Consider the following 26,647-nt stretch of genomic DNA (forward strand, 5'->3'; position numbering starts at 1 on the left):
TTGAAGTGAACATCACTTGTGCCAAGTTTAAAGGCCACCCATTTCTCCCATGTGTTAAATGTCCCCTACCCTGCAAAAAGGGTCAGGAAGAGAGTGGCTTAAGGACAGCAAAGCACCCTGGGGAAATGTCACCTAGGAAGGGGGTCTCCCCAGGTGCCGGTGTCCCTCCCCTGTCCCTGCCTTCTTTATTTCATTCAAAGTGGCAGAGATCCCCTAATCAACCCTCAGCCTACATATGGGGAAACTGAGACCCAACTCCGCAGAACTGGGACAACTCCTTCTCCACGGGGTCTTGGGAAGCAAGAGAAGGAGCAACACTGGCTCCTGTGGCACTCCGCAGCAATGATAGGATGCAGGGGTTCTGATTACTCCATTTTACAGATGGCAGACAGAGGCCCCGAGGGGTGATACGGCTTTCCAAGGACACATGGTATGTGTCTGTAACTTGCAGAGCTGGGATTCAAAACCAGCAGCATGGCTCCAAGGCCAGGCACTTACCCACTGTGCTGCCCTGCGCTCTAGAGAAAGAGAATGTTGGGCCCTCCTAGAGCTAGACAGCTGCCTCCCCCGCAACTTCTCCCCTCCCCACCAGGGACCAGCTCACATGGCTGTCGTTGAGGTCATTGCTGGGGGAGTTCATGACCACGATGATCTCCAAAGTCGCGTCAAAGCGCCATCGCCTGGTGTCTGCACGCTCCCGGCCCCTCTCCATGTTGGGAGAGATGTAGATGTCCACTCCAGGCGTCCCATAGACCTCGAACATCTCTGTGCCCTCCGGCACTGACCTGGGCAGGACAGACAGCCATGGGCGGTGCTGAAGGAGGTGTGTTTTGCTCAGATGTTTGAACTTTGGCTCAAGCCCTGCTTCCTCTAGGAAGCCTTCTTTGGCCACCCCGGCCCCTCAGATCCTCACAGCAAGTTCCCAGGAGTCAAGCCTGGACCCCACACAAACATATACACAGTCGGCCAGGTGTGGTGACTCACTCCTTTAATCCTAGCACTTTGGGAAGCTGAGGCGGATAGATCACTTGAGGTCAGGCACTTTGGGAAGCCAAAGCGGGCAGATCACTTGAGGTCGAGACCAGCCTGGCCAACATGGTGAAACCCCGTCTCTACTAAAAATACAAAAAATTATCCAGGTGTAGTGGCATGTGCCTGTAATCCCAGCTACTGGGGAGGCTGAGGTAGGAGAATCCCTTGAACCCAGGAAGCAGAGGTTGCAGTGAGCCAAGATTGCACCACTGTACTCCAGCCTGGGGAACAGAGCAAGACCCTGTTTCAAAACAAAACAAAAAACATACACACAGTCTGACGTTCTAAGCCCCTGTGTTAATGTCATTAACATTTCCCTTGTGAGTTTCTTTACCACCCACCAGAATGGCGAGCTCCTCAGAAGTCAGAACCCAGCTGTGTGCTGGATAAATCCCCAGGGCAGGGCTGGGCACGAAGAGCTCAGTGAACACCAGCCAGTGGTGGGTGGAGCCCCTTACAGTTCTGAGAGCTTTAAAAAGAGCAATTCTCACCCCAGATCCCATCACATGTCTCCTTAGTGGGTGGGAAGATATCCTTGGATTCTTCCCTGGGAAGGGAATTCAATCTGGATGAGTGCCCGCTGCATGGCAGGCACCTGGCACACACAGCTCCCTCCACTCTTACAAGCTGTAAGGTGAGCAACATCATCCCCATTGGACATATTAGCAACTGAGGCTCAAGGAGGCCTAGTAACAAGCCTGAGGTTGCATCAAATGGCAAAGCCAGGTGTGCACCAGGTCTGACTCTGAGCCCCTGCTGTTCCACAGCTCTGCAGTGTCACCCAGGAAACTTGGCCGGATTTGGTCAGACAACGAGGCACTAATTGCAGGTTTAAAATATCTGTAATGTCACCTAGCCCTGAGATTGCATTTCCCTCGTTCCTGCTAGTCTGGGGTTCCTCGTTGGAAACCAGCCTGTGCATCCTTTGACTGTGGGGTGCCCACTGTGCACTCAGGTACTGCCTGGCTGGGCCGATCCACCCACTGCTCTCCGCACTGCCCCAGAGCTGTTGATCCCGCTGGGGAGCTGAGGACCAACATTGTCCAGGGGAGCCAGATGGGGCTCAGGGCCACAGGATCACAGCTTAGTGGGAAGCCATGTAGGGAGAGGCCACTGTGAGTTGGAGGGCTTCCTGGAGGAAGCGGCACGCACCCCCCTGGGGGATAACAGTGACTGACACTTGTTGAGTTCATGCTCTGTGCCAGCCCATTATGCAACCTCTCAATAACCCTAGAAGGGAGGCACCATCTATTACTGCCTCCCATTATACAGATGGGAAAGCCGAGGTTAGGTAACTTGCCCAAGGTCTGTGATGGGGCTGGGATCCAAACCCAGCCATGTGGCTCCTCAGTCCACAGTCTTGCCCACCACCTCCCCAGGAGTAGTAATAACAACAATACCATAAGACCAAAAGCCCCCAGCCTCTTCACCCTTACCACAGCAGGCCTGGCCAAGCCTTTTTGTACATTAGCTCATCTGATCCTCACTGCAGTCCCAGCATGAGATAATGACTCCTGTTTACACATGGGGAAACGAGGCTCGGGATACGTATAGGACTCGCCGAGTTTTCACAGCTGGCCACTCCCCCCGTTTCCCATTTTCCCTCGGAGTAAGGCAGACCTCCCCAAAAACACCCTCTTCACTCTTCCACCAACATGATTCTGATACATCTTACAGCAGCTCTTTTATAAAAAGGGAAATAAACCAAGCCCAAGCTTCTCTCCATCAGGCGGGTCCCACTCTGGTGTCTGGGTCCCTGTCAGGTGTCCTCACCAGGTGGGAGGGACAGACACACCTGTTTCTCCTCCTAAGCGGGGCTACCAGACTTAGCAAATAAAAATACAGAATGCTCAGTTGGACTTGGATTTCAAATAAACAGTCAATCATTGCTTGGAACTCCCATGAAATATTTGGGATATACTTATACTAGAAAATTACTAATTATTTATCTGAAATTCAATTTTAACTAGGCATCTTTTTTTTTATCTGGCAACCCTACTCCCAAAGGCTGTAATTTCCAGGGCTGGTGGAGCCCTCTGGCCTATTCTGCCCTGGGCAGCGCCCCACAGGGGAAATGGCAGAACCAGGTAGAGAGGCATGAAGACACAGAGACAGAGAGAGAGGGACAGAGAGACTTGGAGAGACACAGCGAGATGGAGAGTCAGAGACAGGGAGTCAGAAAGACAGACACAGGAAGACAAACCCAGGTAGGAAGAGCAGCCTCTTCCACCCTCGGGAACACCCTCAGCCCCCTCCTGAGGCACCTGACTTCCACCTCCCAAGTAAGCCTTTTTGTTTTTTTTGAGACAGAGTCTCGCTCTGTCGCCCAGGCTAGAGTGCAGTGGCCAGGCTGGAGTGCAGTGGTGCAATCTCGGCTCACTGCAACCTCCACCTCCCAGGTTCAAGCAATTCTCATGCCTTAGGCTCCCAAGCAGCTGGGACAACAGAGCCCACCTCCGTGCCCGGCTAATTTTTGTATTTTCAGTAGAGACAGGGTTTCACCATATTGGCCAGACTGGTCTTGAACTCCTGACCTCAAGTGATCTGCCTGCCTCAGCCTCCCAGCTGGGATTACAGGCATGAGCCACCACGCCTGGCTGAAGCCTGTAAACTTTTTATGGAACTCCCTCAACCCCAAAGCTGTTCCCTGGGCCCCGAGCGTCCATGGGCGAGGGCTGAGCATCCTTGATGGTCCTTCTGGTATGAAAATCCCACTCAGTCCCCAGGCTCCAGCCCCTGGGTGTGGGGTACTTCAGCCCAGCGCCCTTGCCCCTCCGTGTGCCAGGCTCTGTGTGAGATGCTGGGGGATTCCCAGTGAAGATCCTCCTGTCCAGGAGGGTCCCCAGGGCCACGGTCTGAACAAGGGCTTCGCACAGAAGGTGAACAAGCTACATCTGAGGTTGGGGAAGGGAGGGTCCACAGAAGTCGAGGGCTCGGGTAATGCTGGGACCAGAGTCAAGAATTAGGTTCTAGACCAGGCTCGTTCACACATCAGCCAGCTGAGCTTGACTAAATCACTTAGTCTCTCTGGGCCCATTAACCTCACCTATAAAGTGGGATAATGACACTTGGCCAACCTCATGGGCAATCATGAAACTCAAGTGTGATAATAGATGGGAAAGGCTTGGAACACCATTGGCCCAGGACAGGGAAGGGGTTATTAAAGTAAATGAGGGTGCAGGAAACGGGTCTGGAGGCAGGATGAGACAGTGGGCTGGGCAGCTGGGGCAGGTTCCCCAGGGAAGGCACTAAGAGGAGACACAAGTGAGGGGAAGGTGTTTTCACCATGGAACCTTAAGAGGTCTAGTTTAGACTCAGGCTGTAATGAGCTTGTTTTCACTTCATCCCTATGTGATGGGGAGCCAGCGACAGCTCTTGATTAGGAGGGGCAACATGATGGAACCATGGTGAGGTACTTGAACCTGTGGTCCCTGGGGCCAGGCAACTGGGTTCAAATCCCAGTCCCACCTCTCATTAGGTGTGTGACTTTGAGTGAATGACTGCCTCCCTCAGCCACAGCATCTACATCTATCTGGTGGGGATGAGGAGCAGATGAAAGGAACCAGTGTGGGTAAAGCACTCAGGATGAGCAAAAGTCATGCTTCCATTTCACTGCTGGGGAAACTGAGGCCCAGAAGAGGAGCAACTAGAAGGTAGGGCTGCTGACTCCCAGTCCAGTGCTCATGCCTGTCATGAAAGCTGTGTGTTAAGAAAATGAAAGGGGCAGCTGCTGGGAGGAGATCCTGCATCAGGTATGGGAGGATCTAGCTTCCCATTTCTTAGAGAACAGGGGAAGTACCTGGAGCCCCACCTGGACAAAGTCCTTCCTCTCCAGGCCACCTTGAGCTGCCAGCATGGCTGAGTCGCCACATGCTGGCTTCTGGGTTTTCTAGGCAGTGCTTCTGGTCTAGCCCTGGGCTCAGGGCCTTGGGCCCTCCCCTGCTGAGGCTTCCATACACAGGCCTGTCCAGGGCTCTCCCAGCCCCACACCCTCCCAGCCAGCCCGAGAACTCAACTGCTCCCATGGCACAGCCAGCCTAAGATGGTGAGTGGGGGGTAAAACGTGGTAGGGTGGCCGACAGCATCAGTTTGCTGGGACTAAGGCTGTCTCTGGATACAGAATTTGCTGTGCTAAAACCTGCCAGGTTCCAGACAAACAGGAACAGTTGGCCTCCCTAAAAGTAGCCAACCTCAGATCCACCTTATTGAAAATGTAGATTCTTACAGTGCTACAGGCGGGGCCCTGGAACCTCACTTTAAGCCATTCTGATGTTCACTGACATCTGAGAATCACAGCTTAGGGTAGGTTGTCTTAGAAATGCTGGAGCCTGGTCCCTCCAGTGCGTGTAGAGTTGACTCAGTGTGAGCCCATCCCCTCGTGTATCACCCTCTTCAATGGTGAGGAGGAGGATGGGGCATTGGTGATGAAGGTATCCCCCACAGCCATATGACATGTGTGCTATTATTCCCACTTTTCAGATGAGAATACTGAGCCTTGGAGACGGCAGGTGATTTGCCCAAAGTCACACAGCTAGTAAATGACAGAGCCAGGACTCACCGCCAGCTCTGTCCCCACTCCCCTGCAAACCCAAACCCACCCTCTCCCTTCATGGACTCAGGGCCTGGACTCTTCTGGGAGAACAAAACCAGATATTTCGGGAGCTGAGAAACCGATGGGAAAGGTCCCCATGGCTGAACACAGAAAGGCTGACAAGATGACCAACAAGGTCTCCAACGAGCTGGACTGTGGGAGCAGAAGAGACCAAGACCCAGGCAGCTGGGTTTCTGGGTGGCAGTTCCAGCTGCCCCTCCCCAGTCAGCAAGGATCCCAGATCCGCCGACCCTGCCGGCCTCATCAACAAAACCAGGTTCAGGAAATCACGGTCCCCCGTAATCCTGGATGGCCCTGCCCCACCCCACCCCCGGAAAGTGGCAGCCACATACACCCTTTTTCCAAATCCCCCGTATCTAAAAGGGTAGAAATGCACCAGCTCCCCCAGGGCCCAGCTCTCTGCACAGGCAGGTCAGAGCTCTCACATCAAACAAAATCCAATGTTGACAGAATGGAAGCTGCTCTGTCAATTCAGCGAGAGGATTCAGAGGCCTCCATAGTGGAACTTGAAACCCACGGTTCTATGTCAACCCCTTCAGCGTCCATATGGGGAAAATGAGGCCCAGGGTTGAATAGAAAGTTGCTCAAGATGACATAGTGAGTGGCGACAGAACTAGGACCAGAACCCAGGGGCCTGGCTCCGTTAGGCAGCCTCTGCGGAGACAGGGTGACATGAGCTGTTTGTCCTCCCAACGAGGGCAGCGGTTCTCAGCCCCAGATGCACATTCATCCCCAGCGGATCCTGGAAAACCTAAGGTGCTGGGACCCTTCAGAGATGAGTTGAATCAGGTTTCGCAAGGTGGGGCCTGGGCATCCATTTTTTTATGGGTCCCCAGGTGATTGAAACACGCTGCCAGGGTTGAGAACCTCTGAGCTGGAGAAAAGAGGAGCTTGATGGCTCATCACCAGGTGTGGTCCCTTAGGAGACACCTGCCTGGGGTACCTTAGTGGTAGATTCTCTGCCTTATGTCTTTTCCATGTGCTGCTACTTGAGGTCATTCTCAGGCATGGGAGCTGTGCACCTGCTTAGGTCGAGGTGGCCCCCTCCTAGAGGTGTCTGGGCTGCCATGAGAACAGACTCAGCTGCCCTCCAGGCTGCTATGTGTGCTGGGCCCCTCTGCAGCCATGTAGATGGGACCTGACCCTTCTGGGACCTTCTGACTGTGGGGCCTACACAGCTGTGCATCTGAGAACACCTGGAGCTCTGGGGCCCTTAGAGTCAAGTGTGCCAGCACAGAGGTGCCACAAGCCCCACCAGGACCTCCAATCCAGGTGAGTCTCAGCACCTCTGTGACTCAGTTTCCTCTTCACCAATAGTCAGAGATCCTTCGTTTGAACTGGAAGATCTGGTTTCTAGTTTTAGCTCTGTCCCTAACTTGCCATGTAACTCGCTATGGCCTCAGTTTCCCCAAGTGAAAAATGAAGGGGTGGGTAAGACCCCAGGGATGTCTCACTGAACCAGCCTGGGGACTGCTCTCCAAGGCCACCTGTGATGAATCCCAAAGGTGACCAGCTTCATGGGCCCCTCAGCCACAGGCGCAGCCACAACCCAACAGACTCCAGGAAGCATCTCCACATGTTACGGGAAAGCCCAGTGGGAGTGGGTCCAGTCCGTCCTTACTACTGGAGGACCAATGACAGAGGCCCTGAGGATGGCCCTCTCCACCAGTGGTCGTCCTGGGATTTTGATTTTGCCCATTAAGAATGAAACCAGGCCAGACATGGTGGCTCTCACCTGTAATCCCAGCACTTTGGGAGGCTCAGGCAGGCGGATCACTTGAGCCCAGGAGTTCAAGACCAGCCTGGGCAACATGGCAAAACCCCATCTCTACAAAAAATACAAAAATTAGTCAGGGATGGTGGTGCACGCTTGTAGTCCCAGCTACTCGGGAGGCTGAGGCAGGAGGATCGCTTGAGCCTGGGGAGGTCCAGGCTGCAGTGAGCCAAGATTGCACCACTATGTTCTAGCCTGGGCAACAGAGTGAGCCCCTGTCTCCAGAAAAAAAAAAAAAAGAAAGAAAGAAAGCAGCTTTCTTCCTGCACCAAGGCTTTGTGCTAAGGTTTGCGCTGATGCTTGAGCCTTGAGGAAGAGCTGTGTGGAACCAAGCGAACCACCTGGGCTGTGGAACTTGATAGGATCTGGGTTCAAGCCCTACAGCCCAGTGGGATAGCACTTGTCAGACCACCATCCCTCTGAGCCTGCCTCCAGTTGCAGGGAGGAGTTAATGAGCCACCAGACGCCCAGTGCATGGCTCAGTGCACCAGGGTACCCTTCCTTCCCTTTCCCCATTCTAAGACTCACTGCTCAGGAAAGAAAAGCCCCCATATCATGCCTGGGTCATCTTCAACTCATGGAAAGGCAAGAAGATAAAGTTGAATCCACTGCCACAGATAGAGAGGCCCAACAGACTTGCTTGTCCTCGTCCTTCAAGGCTTTGATTGGTGCCCCTCCTCCAGGAAGCCTGCCCTGACTCAGCTATGCTAATTTATCTTTTTTCAACTCCTTCTCCCAATATGGTCCAGAGGCTGTTCCCCAGACATCTTGCATATGGCAGCTTTGGGGATGCTTGAGGCTGTCCACAGGCCCAGGACGAAGCCTTAAACCAATGATGATGATAATGGTGACAGTTAACATAACTGAATGTTCACCACAAATCAGTATTAGTTACATGCTTTGCACACACAATCTCATTCAATCCCCCCAACTGCCCTTTGAAGTAAGGCCAAACTGGGTTACATCCTGGCTCTGCCACTCACTGGCTGTGTGACCTTGGGAAAGTTGTTTAACCTCTCTGTGCCTCTGTTTTCTCATCTATAAGATGACGATGATGACAGTACCCACTTTAGAATTGTGTGAGAATTAGTTAACATATGGAAAGTGCTTAGGACCAGCACTGCTGGGGAGTGGCATTAAGTGTCATTGCTGGTATTATTATCATCCCCAGGCGACAGGTGAAGAAACAGAGACTCAGAGAAGTTAAAGGAGTTTCCCACAGTCGGAGAGCTGGGAAGTTGCAGAGCCAGGACTGAGCCACCACACCTACTGCCCTTTCTCTTGTTGGCCCGCAGGCTGAGCACCCAGGATTGTTACATCATAGCACCTCCAAGCCAGGAGGGACCTCAGAGCTAACTCAGTCCAGCTCCCTTTCCCAGAAAGGAGTCCTTTCTCCAGCACCCCTGTAAGAAGGTTGTCCGGCCTCTGCCGGCCTCTCAGAGGGGAGGGGCTGCTTCTGCACCCTGTGTGTGTCCCCAGAGCCTGTGCTCATCCTTCAAGGCTCTGACTGGTACACACACTAGACTCAAAAGAAATACTTGAAGAATGTGTGAATGAATGAACTAGGAGCTCTCCAGTCCCACCCCTGGGGGGTTCGGCCATCAGGGCCCAATAATCCCTCATTTGAAGGCATCAGAGCTTCCATCCCCCACCCTGTGACTGTCCCACCCGCGGCCTTCTCTGCAAACCTCCAATGTGGCTCAGGTGACTCCAGGAAGCTATGGCCTTTGTCTCTTATCACCCCAATCCATCCTCTATCCTCTAAGGAAGCTCTGCTGGGGAGGAGCCAGCCCCAGGCTTCCCGGGGCAGATCAAACCGGAGACACATCTGCCCAACAGGCACGAGGTAGCAGGGGCAGGTGCGTCACCCCATGGCACGCAGCCCAGTCACCCCATGGCAGGCAGACAGTGGTGCCAAGTGGCAGCTACCCCTCCTTCCTCATTACCCCTGTGGCATAGCCTCCGTGGCTTCCCCTTCCTTCAAGAACCACTGAATTCCCTTCCTCCTCCTCACTGCGCATCCACCCACCCAATACCAGGATTTATTTCCTGGTCTGGCTCTGCTCCAGACTTGGTTCCCTCCCATGACCAGCTCCTCACCCCTCTCATCCAATGCCCTGGAGCAACCCCATCGCTGCTCCCAAGTTCACCCCGATTTTTTGAGTCTTAGTCTCGCAAACTCGTTCTTAATGGGTGGGCTATTTTGCTCCCCACCCCAGGGCACATTTGGCAATGTCTGGGGACATTGTTGGTTGTCACAATTCGGGAGTGTGCTGCTGGTATCTAGCAAGGAGGCCCGGAATGCTGCTCTCCATCCTATAGTGCACAGGGTGGCCCCCATGACAAAGAGGTACCGTGACAGTAGTGCTGAGGTTGAGAAGCCTGGCCTGAGGAGAGGGCTGGGAGACTTGGGAGGCGGGAGCTGTCCCACAGTTCTGCACCCTCCTCTCCCAATATCCCGATTACCTGAAAGCCAGGTAAGTGGAGACTCCCCAAAAGCCTAAGAAGCCAGCTCCCTGGTGGTCCCCAGAGCCCAGTTCCTAAAACCCTACCTTAACCCTCTTTTCTTCCTAAGAGAGAGAAGACAGCGCCTTACTTCCCTCCACCACGGACCTTAAATGCATGACCTGGCACACAGTAGGGGCATAATGCATGGCCATTGAGTGTCTGGAGGAAATCAGCTTGGAAATCTCTATTTTCCAAGTATCAGAGCAGCTAAAACCGTAAGACTCTTGAGTAAGACCACAAGCGGGTTTAAACCCTGGCTTTGCCACTTAGTAACTGTGTGACTTGAGCAAATGGCTTGCCCTCTCTGCCTCGGTTTTCTCATTTGTCTGATGAGATGATGCTAATAATAAACTTAGTTCACAGGGTTGTTGTAAGGGTTAAATTCAAGATTAAAGTCCGCAAGTTAACTCAAGAGGCTTGTGAAGCTCTTAGAACAGTGCCTGGCACATGGTAAGTGCTATGTATTAACCTATTTTTTAAAAATGGGCCGGGCGCGGTGGCTCAAGCCTGTAATCCCAGCACTTTGGGAGGCCGAGACGGGTGGATCACGAGGTCAGATAGAGACCATCCTGGTCTACACGGTGAAACCCCGTCTCAACTAAAAAAAATACAAAAAACTAGCCGGGCGAGGTGGCGGGCGCCTGTAGTCCCAGCTACTCGGGAGGCTGAGGCAGGAGAATGGTGTAAACCCGGGAGAATGGTGTAGTGAGCCGAGATCGCGCCACTGCACTCCAGCCTGGGCGACAGAGCGAGACTCCCTCTCAAGAGCCAGCCACCACGAAAAGAAATGATTCACGCTCTGTTTCTAGGCTCATAGGCCCAGGATGGGGCTGGGGATATCTGCTTGTTCCTATTCTTGCGTGCCCCAGACAGATCCTCAGCCTAACCTGCAGGATCCCTTGGACACAGAAAAGTGCCATCTCTTCGTGGCACCAGCCCCCTCCAAGTCCCTGGTCTGGAGCTCAGCCACTGAAGCCTCTTCTACCCCGCTCAGCCTCCCAAACTTCAAATTCCCTGGCTGAGGTCTTCAGGAAACTCAGCTGACCAAGAGGAGGACCCAGGCTTCCCTGATTGGCTGCTGTTCCGAGGCCAAGGCTGGGGAGTGGGCCCTGAAGAAGCCCTGCCTGGCCTGCAGGGAGGAAGGTTCAAGGGCGTAAGCACCAAGGGCCTGCAAACCTCTAGACTTCTGACTCTTACCCATAAATGTCCACGATGGTCTCCACGCCAGCCACACATACCGCGCTGGTGGGATGCTCCAGGGACACACGCACGATTCTCTGCAGCGACATGCTGGTCTTGGACTTAGCTGTGGCCGCCAACCCCAACACTGCCCCTGAGGCCCCTTAGGTTGAGATTAAAAAGCCCCTGGCCCCACCCCTCCAGCCCAGGGTGCTGATTCATTGGCTCCAGTCATGAAAGCCCAGCCCCTTCCCAAAACTGAGAGCTCAGGATAGGCTGGAAGGGACCCAGTATTTGTATATGAACCTGTTGTCCCGACCCCGGCACCCAGGAAGTTAATTTCTTGGGAAGCAAGTCCCCACAGGTACCTGGCTAGGCACCAGGAACTGTTGGGGGCAGGTGCTGTTGAAGGGGTGCAGAGATATATGATACCGGTCTCGGACGCTTCTTTCCCCCCACCTCCATTTTCTGCTTTTCAGAGACAATATAATTTAATGGGGAGCTTTCTTACTCTGCTGGGGAGCTGGTGAAAATGCGGATTCCCAGGTCTGTTGTCCACTCTGATCCAGCAGGTTAGGGGTGCAGCCTGGCCTCTGGATTTTTTTTTGTTTTGTTTTTGTTTTTTTTTTTTGTTTTTTTTTGAGACGGAGTTTTACTCTTGTTGCCCAGGCTGGAGTGCAATGGTGCGATCTCAGCTCACCGCAACCTTCGCCTCCTGGCTTCAAGTGATTCTCCTGCCTCAGCTTCCTGAGTAGCTGGGATTACAGGCGTGTGCCACCACTCCCGGCTAATTTTGTATTTTTAGTAGAGATGGGGTTTTTCCATGTTGGTCAGGCTGGTTTCAAACTCCAGACCTCAGGTGGTCCACCTGCCTCGGCCTCCCAAAGTGCTGGGATTACATGCATGAGCCATCGCACGCGGCCCTCTCCTCTGGAGTTTTTAATAAGCTCCCCAATGCATTTTGGTGTCTTTTGAGAAACACCAGCTTTTTTTTTTTTTTGGCATGGATTTTAGAGCCAGGCCTGGGTTTCAGCCCTGCCTCAGCCACTTCCTGGATAGGTGACCTTGGGCAAGTTTCTTAATTGTTCGCGCCTCACTTCTCTCATCTGAAAAATGGTTGCTGTGAAGCCTCATGGGCGGCGTTGGTAGAGCTCTGGAATGGAGCCTGGCGTTACTGTATTACCGTTGTTGCCATTAGATCTCAAAAACCTCTGAAAGGGGTAAATGATGAGGGCGAGAACTCTCTCCAGCCAGGGGGAGCTCAGTCGTCAGGCGGGAAAACTGAAGTCAGAGGGGGCATTTGGGCTCCTGGAAGAGCAGGAGCAAGGGCTCTGGGGAGAGAAGTCTTGGGTTCAGATGCAGACTCCACTGTGTACCCACAATAGGGCCTTGGGTGCCAGTGTCCCCCCCTCTTGGAGACTCGGTTTCCTCACCTGTAGAAAATGCAGCTAATCACCGGCGCTGGCGGAGATAATAGTGAAGACGCGCCCTGCCTGGGGGAGGCTCAGGAGGTACTGAATACAGGTTTCCTCCCTTCTCCCTGGCAGTGCTGACAGCCTGAGGCAGGATGGGGACCAGGACCCGCTCCCCAGCACCTCCAGCTGGGACATCTGCACCAGTTCGAGGACCTCAGCAGGACCCTAAGATTGTCATTTCCATATCTCAGTTTCTGGGAAGGATGTTCTTTTCAAGGAGAGCTGCTGGGCTGCTGGGCCAAGAGACAGCCTCACTGTTTTCAGCTGTGGAACGGCTTGATGGCTGTGTCAGCCCTGGGTGAGAGTTAGAGCTCAGGAGTTAGCCGTAGTCTCCCTAGCCTGCTTGTGAGCACAGATGGGGAATAGATGCAGAAAGTGGGGGCTTTCCCTGGGGTGCTGGCCCACTACCTGCCTCCTTCTCAGAGAACTGTATGTGCCTTTGGAAGGAGACTCATGCCTTCACTTCTCCCCCGTTAATACCAACTTTTAGAAACAGGTTTGTGGTTAACTCATACTAAAGTGTCAATGACTAACAGGCAGCAACTTTTTGCCCTCTTAGTCCACAACAAAAGCTAAAATAAAGTGAGTATCAAAGGGTATAATTTGAGGCAGCAGCAAATGTGTAGGATGAGAGGGTGACATTTTTAGGCATCCAAAATCAGACCACTGAAGCCGGGTAACTTAGAAGCTTTGGAGGCAAAAATGGAAGGGAATTGGGCCAGGCACAGTAGCTCACACCTGTAATCCCAGCACTTTGGGAGGCCAAGATGGGAGGATAGCTTGAGCCCAGGAGTTTGAGACCAGCCTGGGTAACACAGCAAAACCCCAGCTCTGTAAAAAATAAGTTAGCAATTTGCCGGGCATGGTGGCCTGTGCCTGTATTTCCAGCTACTCAGGAGGCTGAGGTGGGAGGATCACTTGAGCACAAGAATTCAAGGCTGTAATGAGCTGTGATCGCACCACTGTACTCCAGCCTGGGTGACAGAGCAAGACTCAGTCTCAAACAAAACAAAACTAAACAAAAACCAGAAAGGGAACTGTAGTGGCCTGTGGCCCTGGGAACTAGCCCTGCTGGGGAACTCTCACCTCTGTTAATAGGACCCAGGCTGCCTCCCCGGCCTGTCCTCCCTGAGAGATGGAGGAGATGCTGAAGGAAGAGAGGAGAGAGGAAGAGGCAGGACCCATTCCTCCCCCGATCTGATCTCCATCTCAGCAGGGCCATCAGCCCCAGAGCAAGAGGCATGTGCCAGTCATCCTGCTGAATCAGCCTGCCTGGCACTGGCCGTGGCACTGTGAGGCTCTCCCAGCTGAGCAGGGTCTGCCTGTGGCAGCAGAAGTTGAGCCAAGCAGCTGCATGGTGGGTGGAACTGGAAGCAGGCTTCTCCGCTTTCCTCCCCTCCTCCCCAACCCAACAAACAGGCTGGGGAGACAGCCCTGTAAGAAATGCATGTCGACATTTTTATTGATCAGAAAGGAGGTGACTGGTCACCCAGAACATTCTCAGAGCCAACACCAGGGCCCCTCGATGGACCAGCAGCAACTCCAGAGCTTCTCACACCCAGGGTGGCCCTGACCCCCAGCCCTATCTCTGCAATGCCCACTCCCCTCCTACCCACAGCTCTTTCTCGGGGGGAATCCCAACCCCAGCTCACACCCCCGGCCCGTTCAGAGCCTCCTTCTCCTTCTTGACTCAGTGCAGCCTGGGGTATGATCCTGAGCAGAGGGTGCTCAGGTTAAAGCAGGAGCTTGCAAATGCGGTTCTGTAGAACCTTCCAGAAGGGGATTTTCAGGTTCCTGCTCACCCACTTTAACCATAGCAGTTCCAGGCTAGCTTTTGTTGGTTAAAAGAGTGACAGTAGTTGGCTCAGTGTGAGGTCTCCCCAGGGGCCACCAAAAACCTAGATGGGCAGAGGCTCTAGGGCTGACTGCCCTGCAATGACCACACTGGCGGTGGGGGAAGAGGGTAGGCTGGCTTTCTCCTGCCCGTGCCATGCAGCCCAGCTGAACCAGACCGCCTGTGCCTGTCTCAGTGACCGCACTCAGGCCTATGAACCTCCCGTGGCAGCTGTCTTCCCCACTGTGGGAGGGAACACGGGCCTGCCATAGCGGTTTGTTCAGGGGTGAAACCCATGCCATGTGCAGGGTCCCTGGGTTGCTGAGAGAGACCGGGCAAGCCTTCCCCTCCCACTGCCTGCAGAATGAAGGGGAATAATTAAAGACTATTAAAGGAAATTAAACTCCACCTTCAGAGAGAACCTAATTTCCTCCCAACACACACACCCTCTTCTAACATCTGGGCCCCCACCCCTGCTACATCTGGAAGCGCCAGCTCCCTTCAAATCCAGAGTTCAAAATCCCAGCCCAGGAGCCATGGACACCTCTAGGCCCCCAAATCCATCATCCCACACTCTGCCATCCTGACCTCGTCCCCTCCTGCCCCATCTTCCTTCGTGTGTCCTCAGGCCTCACATTGGCCTTTCAGCATTTCTGAGGAGGCAGAAGCCGGCTCTGGTAATTAAAGTCTTTCCAGAAAGGTAACAATCACTCTTCTGAGGTTGGAGGCAGTTATTAAAATTTTGTTGTCTTTTTTTTTTTTTTCTATTGAAATCGGCCCTCGGACACTGGGTTTTTCTGTCCTTGTTTGTCCACACACAGCTGAAGGGTGCTGGATGGGGGTGGAGGTAAGTGTCACAGCCTTGGGCCCCCTTTGGGAGAAGAAATCTGGATGGGGCAGAGGATGTTTCTGATCTCCTTTCCTAGCTTTCCAAGAGCAGAGGCAGCCTGGTGCCCGGCACACCAGACCCCGGGTCCTCCGGGCCCCATTCCTGGTGCAGACACAAAGTTATTGTCCTTATTCCCCAGGGAGGCATCAGAATGAAGGGGGAGCAATTCAAAGTGGGGCCCATCTCCCTAGGCCACCCACAGCCATTCTCAAACATGCTAACATTGTTGGTCCGGAGCCTCTGGGGGCTGTGGGTGGGGAAGAGGCGAGGGAAGGATGATGTGCGCTCTTCTCGGGTTGGGTAGGCCAGTCCGGAGGCGAGGGTGGGTGGGATCCATCCCTGTGTCCTGGTGCCCACGGGGGCCAGGATGTTTGCAAAGTGCCAAGGCTCCCCCAAGAGAATGGAGGCCAGGTGGTTGTTCCTTGCCCTCACCCTGGCGGGGTTCCCCAGCAAGAGGGCAGAGAGGATGGCGGGTGGGGGCAGGCTCAGGGCACCATGTTCCACCATTTGAAGGGAAAGGGTTTCCTGCGCACGTTGGTGCCACAGTGGATCTCGCCCTGCAGCTCGTGGTAGGACAAGTAGTCATCAATGAAGATGCAGTGCAGGCCCAGAGGCTCCAGCAGGGACTGCACCTTCTCCTCCAGGCAGCAGCGGCCATTGATGATGGGCCCGTAGGGCTTGGGGATGCCCAGGTACTTGCCTAAGACCACCATGTTAACCTGCAAGAGAGAAAAGGCAAGAGGGAGGCTGTCTGGCTGCGAGCGCTGTGCTTCTGGCACCCCTTCCTTGCCGGAATAAGACAGGCCCTGGGGAATGGGTTGGCCTTGGCTAGAGCCCCCAAAGGGCTCTAGGACTGGGGTTTGCTCAAGAGTTAGGGTCTATGAAAGCAGAGGGGAAACAGATTCAGGATTGGAAATGAGGTTGAATAACAGCCAGGGCTACCAGGAATTTTGTACATTAAAAAAAAAAAAGAAAGAAAGAACCACTTCTCCAACACTTTCTTCCATCTATGAGAAAACTGTCATATTATAGCAACTTTGTTAGAACAAGAGCTTTTTGTGTCATCTGCCAGAACTTGTACAACAAATATACACACCTACAAGGTCTGTGGTGTGAATGTCTTCCAAAGTGTGGTGTGCTTTTGCAGTGCACAGCTTGCTTAACTGTCTTTGGCAGCCCTGATCATTGTTAGCATTTATTGAGCATTTTCTATGTGCCAGATATATCATCACTAAATCTCACAGCCTGCCTCTGAAGCTGTGGCTCAGACAGGTTAAGTCACATAATCATACAGCCAGAGAATGATGAGACTGACATTTGGACTTGGATCTGACCGATGCCAAAACCCATGCTCTTTGTATCTGGCCACCTGCGGGACTGAGGAGTTGGGGGAAGAGGCTGAAAGCCTTTGGGGAGACTTGAGTTTAACTCTGGGGGCACCCCTCCTTCCCTTGGTTGTGGAGCTGGCTTGGGGCCCTAATCCTAGGGATGGGAATTCTCCCCCATGCAGTGGTATGGGGGTTTCTTAGAGGAAATATCTGCCCAGGTTGATGGCAAGAGGTCAAAAAGGGCAACCCTTGGTGTTCAAAGCGGACTCCGGACCTTCTCTCTAGAGGGCAGCTCTGGGCTGTCTTGGGTTCGTGGTGAGCCTGTCCTGGACTCTGCCCTCAAATTCTCCATGCTCTGCCCTCCACCCTCAAGTCCGCCCCACCTTCATCCATGTCAGGGACCAACATAAAGCTGGAGGGTCCCGTGAGGTCAGTCCCCTGGCCTTGACCCTGAACTACCTCTTTGCCCACTAATGGGCCAGAACATGCTGGGGTGGGAGTGGGGGTGGGGCATGTAGGGGGCAAAGGGCAGAAAGAGGAGAAAAGAGCCAGGACCAGGACCAGGGCCAGGGTCAGAGCCAGCCGGGCCTCTGCTTCCTCGTAAATGAGGAGTCATGGGATTGGGGGCTGGTCCCAACTCCGCCACTCACTCACTGTGTGACCTCAGACACATGACCCACGCTCCTTCTAAGCCTCAGTTTCCCCATCTGACAAACCAAGGGGCTAACTTGGTGTTTCTTATGGGACCCTCCAGTGAAGACAAGCTACGCTCCTTCAGCAGAGCCTGGAATGAAGCTAGGGAATCTCCACAGGATGGCCCACAGGCAGGGGGCTTCCAGCAGACAAGCCAGGCCACAGTCACACACGCTCCAGCCTAGGCCCTCCCCCCACCTTCAGCCAGAATCAGAGCTTAGCAGTCCCTTAGAGCTCTGCTGTTCACCACAGTAGCCACTGCCACATGCAGTTGTTTAAATTAAAATTAAACTTACATAAAGTTACAATTTCCATTCTTCATCGACACTAGCCACATTTCGGACTGTATTGTGCAGATATGGAACATTTTCATCAGCACAGAATGTTCTAACAGACAATACTGCCTGACTTCAAGCAGTGGTTCTCAATCAGGGATGATTTTGTCCACTAAGGCATTTTCGGTTGTCACAACTAGGAGAGTGCTATTGGCATCTAGTGGGTAGAGACCAGGGAGGCCACTAAACATCCTGCGAGGCACAGTACAGCATCTACAACAAAGGCTTATCCAGCCTAAAACAGCAATAGAGCTACAGAGTCGAGAAATCCTGCTTGGGGGTCTCTGCCAGGACCTACAGGCTGGAATCTCCCCAGGAGGAGTCAGGAAAGCACAGGGTCCTCCCCACCTCCCACAACCTGCATCCTGATTCCAACATTCACTTTCAACCCTTGGCTTGTCCCAAGAGAGGGATTCAAGCTAAAGACCGCAGTGTAAAGAAAGAGGGTCTATCCCCATCCTGGGGGACCATCCCTCCCAGCTGCCAACACCCCAACATCCTTTCCCAAGAGGTTAATGGGCACTTGGGCCAGGTCCACCCCGATAGCATCGCTCAGGCGAGATCACATCTCTCCCAGGTGAGATCACATCTGCCCATCTCCTTGTCAGCTACCCGGTTAATGAGAGTCAGTGAAGCGACCGCCCGCCCCCGCCTGCCCTGCCTGCGTGACACAGGACCCCCACTGGGGAGCAGCAAGTGAGGGACTGTGGTGGGAACACAGCAGGCAGTTGAGACCCAGAGAGAGAAGCCTGAAACACTTGGAACCAAACCACGTTTTCTTTTTCCGTCTGGGTGAGAAAAAACAGAGTGCTTTGTGGCGAGGCATCCTATGCCCTGTAGGATGTTTAGCGAAATCTCTGGCTTCTACCCACCAGATGCCAAGGGCACACACCTCCCTGTAGCAACAAAAATCCCCTGGGGGCAAAATTGCCCCGGTTGAGAGTCACTGATGGGAATGTTCTCTATATTCACAAAAACAGACCCTGGAGAGGTCCGCAGGGTCCTCCAGCCTCTGCACCAGCCTGCCCTGGGCCAGGGAGTGCTTCTTCCGGGAGCCCCGCAGACCCCCCAGCAGGACCCTGCCCAAGGGCTCTCACCATGTCTGGGAAGAAGGCTTCTGCATAGAAGTTCTTCAGGAAGAAGAGCTGAGGAATATCCACGATGTCACTCTCTGCCAGGCCCAGCTCCCGCTTCAGTACATTACGGTTCCAGTCAATGCATTCCTGGGGAAGGAGGCAGCTGGGCAGCCCGGGACCAGGAATAACATAACACTGGCCAAGCACCTACTGTGTGCAGGGCCCGTGTGGAGCCCTCTGGGCCTGTTAGCTCCTTGAAGCCTCACAACAGCTTTGTGCAATAGAAGCCATTGCTGTCTGGGGGAAACTGAGGCTCAAGCAACCTGCTCAAGTGCACACAGCTAGGAAGTGCCAGAGCTGGAGTTCGAACTCACGCAGTTTCTGGATGCAAATGTTCTTGTCAGTACAACACACTGTCTCAGCCCCAGCCACAGCGTGGCTGATGCTCCTGTTCCTTCTCAGCAGCTTAGGAGAAAGTGCTGGGCACCACCGGGGAGGGGCAAGGGGCCTCCTCCCGTTAATTGAGCACCGACTCTGCGCTAGCCCCTTCACCTTGCACGGGGCAGGCACTTTTTATCTTGGGGTGAGCCCTGCCCCTTCCTGACACCTTGCTTTACCTGTTCTCACAGAATCCCCCTGACTCTTACCCGCCCCACCTCAGGGCCCCGCAAGGTCCTATTTCCCCACCATGTCTCTCCTCTCGCATTTCACCAGACTTCTCGGATGAGAGGCTCAGGTTTGCTTCTATGGAAATAGTTCATTGCCCCAGAGTGGGGCCAGGTCTCCCTCATTAGGCTGGGAGCTCCCTGAGGGCATGGCTCTGTCTCTTCCATCAGACTGTGGGTTCCTGAAGGCAGAGGCTCTATCCTACCCACAGGCCCCAGCAGCCCCCAGGACCGTCAGAGCTCCAACGCCAAATCCCTGACACCGCCCCCCGCCCCCCGCCCCACCGCCCGTCCCTGCCAGCAGTTCCTGGGGCTGCTTCTCCCTGGAAGGGAGAGGATCCCTTAGAGCAGCTGGTGGTCCTGCCCCTCACCTGTGCATGAAGATTGTCTCTCTGGAGGTGTCTGTCTGCCAGCATCTCATTAATGCTTATTTTTGCCTTGTGTTTTAACCCTGCAAGAAGAGAAAGACAATGCATAGCTCAGGGAGCACTGCCTAGAGGCCCTCTTTGGCCTGGGGCTACGTAATCCAGGCCAGGATTTCCCTCCTACCTCAGTGCCAGGGTCAGAAGCCAGGACAGAGAAAGTCGAGACTGAGAACCCTGATGGGACCAGGCCCTGGCTGCAAGGAAAACCTGGTGACAGATGAGGAACTTCTCAGGAAGTGACTCAGGACTGAGAGCCTAATAATTATGGCACAGGTACCATTATTGAATGTCTGTCATGCTCTGGACATCCCACTTAATGTATTATTAATATTTAAAGCAACTATAAGAGGGATTAATTATCACCTACAACTCAGAGAAGGGGAAACTGAGGCACTGAGCGGTTCAGAACACACCCTTGATACCAGAGCCAGCAAGTGCCAAGACCAGGATTTAAACCCAGGACTATCCTTGTGGACAGCGGCACCACATGCATTCCAATGCTCTATTTGCCAGATGAGAACACTGAGGCTGTGACAAGGAGGGGAGGTGGGCCAAGCAAGCCCTTGGAGGGTCTGTTAGCTCCTGCAGGAAGCTCTGCAGAGGGGCCCTGACCAAGCCTGGTTTCTCCTCCTTCCTCTCTCGAGCCGCCAGCCCTGCTGCTCCCTAGCTGCACAGCCCTGGCCAAGCCAGTTCTCCTCTCTGAGCCTCAGTTTCCACTTCTGTGAACAGGGATAAGGAAGAGGGAGGAGAGATCAGACGGGAGCGAGAACAAGAACGTGCCTGGCATTGACTGGCACCAGGGGCACTCATGGCTTCCTGTGCCTTTCCTCTGCTGGGGTGTGGCCCAGGAACTTCCTCACCCATCAGAGGACCTGGGGGCTCAAGACACGGAGAGTAGGTGTTGGGTTCTGAGCCCAGCTGAGAGCCCTGCAGGTGCAGGGACTGTAACCAAGGATGGTGAGGAAAGGGCAGGGTTCCCCAGGGGTGACCGGGTCATTGGCACTCACCATCAAACTGGGCCGCCTCGCCATAGCCCTCTTCTTTCTTCTCTTGGAAGAGTTTGAGACAAGCGCTAGGGCTAGCCAGGAGCAGCCGGAAGCCCTGGCACAGAGGGAGGGGGAATGGCTCAGTGGGCAGGGTCCCCCTAGACACAGGAGACCCCAGACTCAGGAGGGGCCTGACGGTGCTTGGGACTCCCCTCTCCCGCTCAGTCTGCACCCCAGCCACAAAGCACTGTCTGCAGCTCTCCCGGTCCTCCAAGCAGGTTCCCACCTCCAGAACTTTGTCTGTGCCGTTCTCCTTCCCTGGAAGCCCTTTGCATTTTGCCCACCAAGGCATTCTGACTTCTTCCTTCAAGGCCCAATTCTGGGCTGGGCGTGGTGGCTCACGCCTGTCATCCCAGCACTTTGGGAGGCCAAGGTGGGCGGATCACCTGCAGTCAGGAGTTGGAGACCAGCCTGGCCAACATGGTGAAACCCCATCTCTACTAAAGAGACAAAAAATTAGCCGGACATGGTGGCGTAATCCCAGCTACTTGGGAGGCTGAGGCAAGAGAATCACTTGAACCCAGCAGGTGGAGTTGTAGTGAGCTGAGATTGTGCTATTTCTCTCCAGCCTGGGCGACAGAGCAAGACTCTGTCTCAAAAACAAACAAACAAACGAAAACAAAATACCCAATTCAAATGTCTCCTCCTTCACTGTCAGAGCTGTCCCTAGCAGAGCTGTAAGCACTGGTCACTGGGAAGCCTCTTCTCCCAGGCTGCTGGCTCCCTGGCCATGCCTTCCCCAGCCACCTCTGCAAGGCTTACCGTAGAGGTCCAGAACCAGGATTTGAATCCTATCCTGACACCTACAGGCTGGGTGAGCTTGGACGGGTTAATGGCCCTTCTGAGCCTTAATTTCCTCACTTGTAAAATGGGGCAATAATAATTGCACCCACCTGACGGCCTTGTTGGAGGATTAAATGAATTAAAACATATGAGTATTTGGCACATAGTAGGTGCTCAGTAAATATTACCAATTATTATCAATATCATTCCTGACCGTTGGCTAAGGGATTTGGGTTCAAGCACAAATACCCAGGAAGTACGAGGATGAGCGTGTCGGGGTGCCCTGACCCAGAGAATGCCCCAATCCAGAGCTTACTCGGGGCACAGGGTTGAGCTGGTTCTAGATGGCTTTGCCCTAACTCATCCCATCAGGTCAGACAGGGGCAGAGGTGGCTCAAGCAGGGAGGGAGGGGACGCACCTTTTGGTCAGAAGTAGGCACAAAGGTCAGGAACTCGTCCACATGGCCCACAGAGAGCCAGTCCGAGTAGAGCTCCACGGGTGCCTGCACCTGCTGGGCCTTCAGGAAGTTCCGCACCACCCTGGTCATCTGCCGCCCGCCGGACCTGGCCAGGAGGGAGAGGGCAGGCAGTCACCTTGTGCCTGGGAGGCATCAGGTCTTGCCTCTGAGTCATCATCATCAGATCTGCCACCAGGGGGCGGGATTGCTCAAAGAACGCTTTAAATGTGGGGCGTAGAGGGTGGAGGGGCCAAGACAACAGAGAATGGACTGTGGATTTGTGTGTGCATGTGAGCACCTACTGTGTGCTGTCCTTAGGGTACTCTCACTAGGTGTCTTGTTTAATCCTCCTGATGACCCTATGATATACATACAAATACCAGCTCAAAGTTACATCTGAAGCATGCTCCGCCAAGCTGTCTGTCCTCACTCCCACCATGCACCTCTTTGGTCACTTGGCTCCAGGTCCACTGGCCTCCCTGCTGGTCTGCTGTCTCCAGCCTGCTCCTGCCTCAGGGCCTTTGTATGGCTGTTTCTACACCCTGGAATATTCTCCTAAGTAGCCACATCTTTAACTGCCTCGTCTTTCTTTCTTTCCTTCTTTTCTCTTTCTTCGTTTTTCTTTTCTTTCTCCCTCCTTCCTTCCTTTCTTCCTTCCATTCTTTCTCTCTCTTTCTTTCTTTCTTTCTTTCTTTCTTCTCTTTCTTCTTTCTTTTTTCTCTTCTTTCTTCTTTCTTTCTCTCTCTCCTTTTTTTTTTTTTTTTTTTGAGACAGGGTCTCACTCACTCTGTCACCCATGCTGGAGTGCAGTGTTGTGATCATGGCTCGCTGCAGCCTCAACTTCCTATGCTCAAGCGATCCTCCCACCTCAGCCTCCTGAGTAGCTTGGACTACAGGTATGTGCCACCACGCAGGGCTAATTTTTGTATTTTTTGTGGAGTGGAGTTTCACCATGCCACCCTGGCTAGTCTTAAACCCCTGGATTCAAGCGAGCCCCCCACCTCGGCCTCCCACAGCACTGGGACTACAAGTGAGGGCCACTGTGTCTGGCCTAACTGCCTCTTTTCCTTCAAGGCTTTGTTTAAACATCAGACTCTCAGCAAACCTGAGACAAACATTTACTGACATGTGCCACACACATGCTTTACCCAGGCTACCTCATTTAATCCTTATGACAGCCCTGTGGGGTGGGGACCATTACTGTCCCCATTTTACAGATGAGGAAGTTGAGGCCCAGAAAATTAAAGTTATGTGCATTTGTTCATGCATTCATACTATATTCATACATATGATCAGAGGTACTTATTTGTTTTGTTCACTTATTGTCTGTTTCTCGCTGCCGGAATGTTTGGTTGTCTGTTTTGTCCATTGCTAAGGTCAGAAACCAAGGCAGGGTCACTGGACAGCAGCCTGAGGTGCTAAATTTGAGTCTGGGGCCCAGGTAGAAGGAGACCTGGGTTCTGACCGTACTGCTAACCTGTGGTGTGGTCCTAAGTATGTAGCCAACCCTTTTCAAACCTCAGGTCCCATCTGTCCACCAAAGGCCTGATTCCTGGTTTTCAATGCAACAGCCAATGGAATGGGGACGCGTCCACACTGGAGACCCCTCACTTTTCCATGTGGGGGTCCTTGCTCTGTGCCTGGGAGTTCCCAGAACAGACCCCTGCACCCTTGAGAGAAGGCTCCTGGCTTGGTTCGCTGGCTCGTGAGGCTTGTGGGAGCAGACAGGTAAGGATGCCCATGTGTTGCAGCATGATACAGAGACTGGGGCAGGAGCCTGGGACAGAGAAGGAAGCAAAGTCCTTGGAGAACACCAAGGAGCCCCTCCCCTTCCTGAGCCTGCATCCTCTGAGCTCGGCCCCTGAGCCCAGGTCCCAGGGATCCCGGAGGAGAGAACCGCCCTGTGAGGCATCTGAACAGAATGATTTCTCCCCGAACTCCGTCCCCAGCTGGACCTGCAGAGCCCCCTCCTGCCTGAGGTCCTACCAGTCCATCCCCGCTCATCTGCATGCCACCCATACCGAGTTCTTTCCACTTTTCCTTTGAGCTGTACCTTCTCTGGCTTCCAGGCTTCTGCCTGTGCTCTTCCCTCTGCCTGCAACACTGGTCCACTCCACGCTACTTTCTTTCCTTCCTTCCTTCCTTCCTTCCTTCCTTCCTTCCTTCCTTCCTTCCTTCCTTCCTTCCTCCTTCCTTCCCTTCCAGAGATGGAGTCTTGCTCTGTTGCCCAGGCTGGAGTGCAGTGGCGTGATCTCGGCTCAACGCACCCTCCATCTCCTGGGTTCAAGCAATTCTCCTGCCTCAGCCTCTCAAGTAGCTGGGACCATGGGTGTGCACCACCACACCCAGCTAATTTTAGTATTTTTAGTAGAGACGAGGTTTCATCATGTTGGCCATGCTGGTCTCGAACTCTTGGCCTCAGGTGACCCACCCATCTCGGCCTCCCAAAGTGCATGAGCCACTGCGCCCAGCCTACTTTGCTTCTTTCCTTATCTGCCTGAAGTCTGCTTACCCTTTATGATTACGCATCAATATCGTTGGCTGCCCCTAGGAAGCCTTCTGGGACACCGCACGTGGGATGATATGTGATTCCCTCTCTGATCCATTGTTTCACTGTCTCCCTCATTAGACTCTAAATCTCAAGGGCAAGCTCCTCAGCCATTTCTGTATCCCTGGCATTCAACCTTGGGCTTGGCCTATAGGAAGTCTCCATAAATATTTACTGAATTGGTAAATGAATGTATGAAAGAATGCACGTAACTTAACTTTTCCAAGCCTCAGCTTCCCTATCTGTAAAATGGGGATGATGATGGTCTCAGCCTCACAGGGTTGTTGTAGAAATTCAATGAGGTAGCCTCGGAAAAGTACTATGGGTGTGACACGTAGTGGGTAGTAGGTGGTCAATACATTTTGTCCAATTAGTTCCACCTGCTGTGAAGCAGCTCCACTACTGGGGCCAACTGAAAAATACCTAAGCATTCAAGAGGTGGATGACACGAATTCTTTATCCCCAGTAATGCTGATTCTATAGCTGGGACTGGGATTTTCATCAGGCCCATTTTAAAGATAAGGAAACTGAGGCATGGAGTATAAAATAATTTGCTCATTTAAAATGCATCTCTTTTGTTCACTGATGTATCCCCAGTACCTTTAACTGTGCCTGGCACACAATAATTTTTTTTTTTTTTTTTTTTGAGGCGGAGTCTCGCTCTGTCGCCCAGGCTGGAGTGCAGTGACACAATCTCGGCTCACTGCAAGCTCCGCCTCCCGGGTTCACGCCATTCTCCTGCCTCAGCCTCCTGAGTAGCTGGGACTACAGGTGCCCACCACCGCGCCCAGCTAGTTTTTTGTATTTTTAATAGAGACGGGGTTTCACCGTGGTCTCGATCTCCTGACCTTGTGATTCGCCCGCCTCGGCCTCCCAAAGCACTGGGATTACAGGCGTGAGCCACCGCGCCCGGCCTATAAATATTTTTAAATGAATTAATTGAGTACCTATTGTGTGCCAGGCACTGTGGTAAGCACTGGTTTGGGGGACACATCCCAAATCATGTGGCTGGCAAGTGGCAGGGCCAGGACTCAAACCCAAGTCCATCTGATTCCAAAGCCTGTGCTCCTTCCTCACACCTTCCTCCCTGAGTTAGAGAAAGACCGTCCTGAGGCCTCAAGGCCTGTCTGTCCCCAAGGCTGTGGGCAGAACAGCACACACAGTAGTGTCTGGGTATGAGTCACATGCCTCTCGCCTGGCCAGTCTCAGCCCCAGGCACCCTGCCTGGGCACCCAGTTACGTGCCTGGGTGGGTGCCAGGAAGCCTTACCTCATCCGATCCAGAGCTCTGAGACTGCCAGATTCACCAGGTGAGGCTGTGACCTTCTCAGCACTGCCTGACTCCTCTGGGCTGGAGACCAGCTGGTCAGCCAGAGCTTGGGGGGGCAAGTGGGGGCACCCCTGCCATGCAAAAACCCCACAAATAGGAAGGTGAACTCCAGGGCTTGCAGTGGGTGTCATCTCCAGGGAGGAAACAGGGGAACCCACCGGGACCCTGCACTGCACACCCCATTCTTTGATTACCTGCAGGGAGGGTGTGTACCCATTCAGCAGGACCTAACAGACATCGCCACCTGTTTGAGCGTTAAAACCTAAATACCTTGTTTCCTGCTGCATCACATCTGTCCAGGGTGAGATCCACTGACTCACCTCTGTCGTCAGGGTATCCTGGCCAGTCACTTGCTTACCTGCAGCCACCTGCTCTGGGAACTTCATGACCTCAGGGCCCTTTTAAGCCATGGTTAGGACAGAAGCTATTCTGACTTCCTAATGGGAGAAGTCAATGAGTCTATTCCTCCGTCTCTGTGCCAGACTGTATCTCACCTCCCCAGCTTCTCCAGTTTTTCATGAGAAGCCAGAAACCTGGCTTTTTATGGGAGGCCCCCTGATATCTCTTTAATGTTGATGACTCATTAAGCCCATAAAATGAGGTAGGTCAAAAGATCACAGGCCACAAGCATGTGAGTTTTCTCCTAAGATTCTGTGAT

The 26,647-nt window shown here is 53.4% G+C and overlaps 2 protein-coding genes across 2 annotated transcripts in view; both read right to left on the reverse strand.

Annotated features, from left to right (window-relative positions):
- Positions 1-11,249, reverse strand: part of PADI3 (peptidyl arginine deiminase 3) — a 38,078-nt gene extending 26,829 nt beyond the window's left edge. The window contains exons 1-2 of the mRNA XM_023219849.2: positions 11,124-11,249; positions 605-785 (exon numbers count right to left, since the gene is read on the reverse strand). Of these exons, the coding sequence (XP_023075617.1) occupies positions 605-785; positions 11,124-11,215 (273 nt within the window). The 5' untranslated portion in view covers positions 11,216-11,249. The remainder of the gene's footprint in view (positions 1-604; positions 786-11,123) is intronic.
- A 2,768-nt stretch (positions 11,250-14,017) lies between these two features.
- Positions 14,018-26,647, reverse strand: part of PADI1 (peptidyl arginine deiminase 1) — a 45,875-nt gene continuing 33,245 nt past the window's right edge. Inside the window, exons 12-16 of the mRNA XM_023219322.2 lie at positions 22,074-22,218; positions 20,833-20,926; positions 19,772-19,851; positions 18,757-18,882; positions 14,018-16,022 (exon numbers count right to left, since the gene is read on the reverse strand). Of these exons, the coding sequence (XP_023075090.2) occupies positions 15,789-16,022; positions 18,757-18,882; positions 19,772-19,851; positions 20,833-20,926; positions 22,074-22,218 (679 nt within the window). The 3' untranslated portion in view covers positions 14,018-15,788. The remainder of the gene's footprint in view (positions 16,023-18,756; positions 18,883-19,771; positions 19,852-20,832; positions 20,927-22,073; positions 22,219-26,647) is intronic.

The sequence above is a fragment of the Piliocolobus tephrosceles genome, chromosome 1 (assembly GCF_002776525.5).
Source record: "Piliocolobus tephrosceles isolate RC106 chromosome 1, ASM277652v3, whole genome shotgun sequence".
In the NCBI taxonomy this organism is placed as follows: Eukaryota; Metazoa; Chordata; class Mammalia; order Primates; family Cercopithecidae; genus Piliocolobus; species Piliocolobus tephrosceles.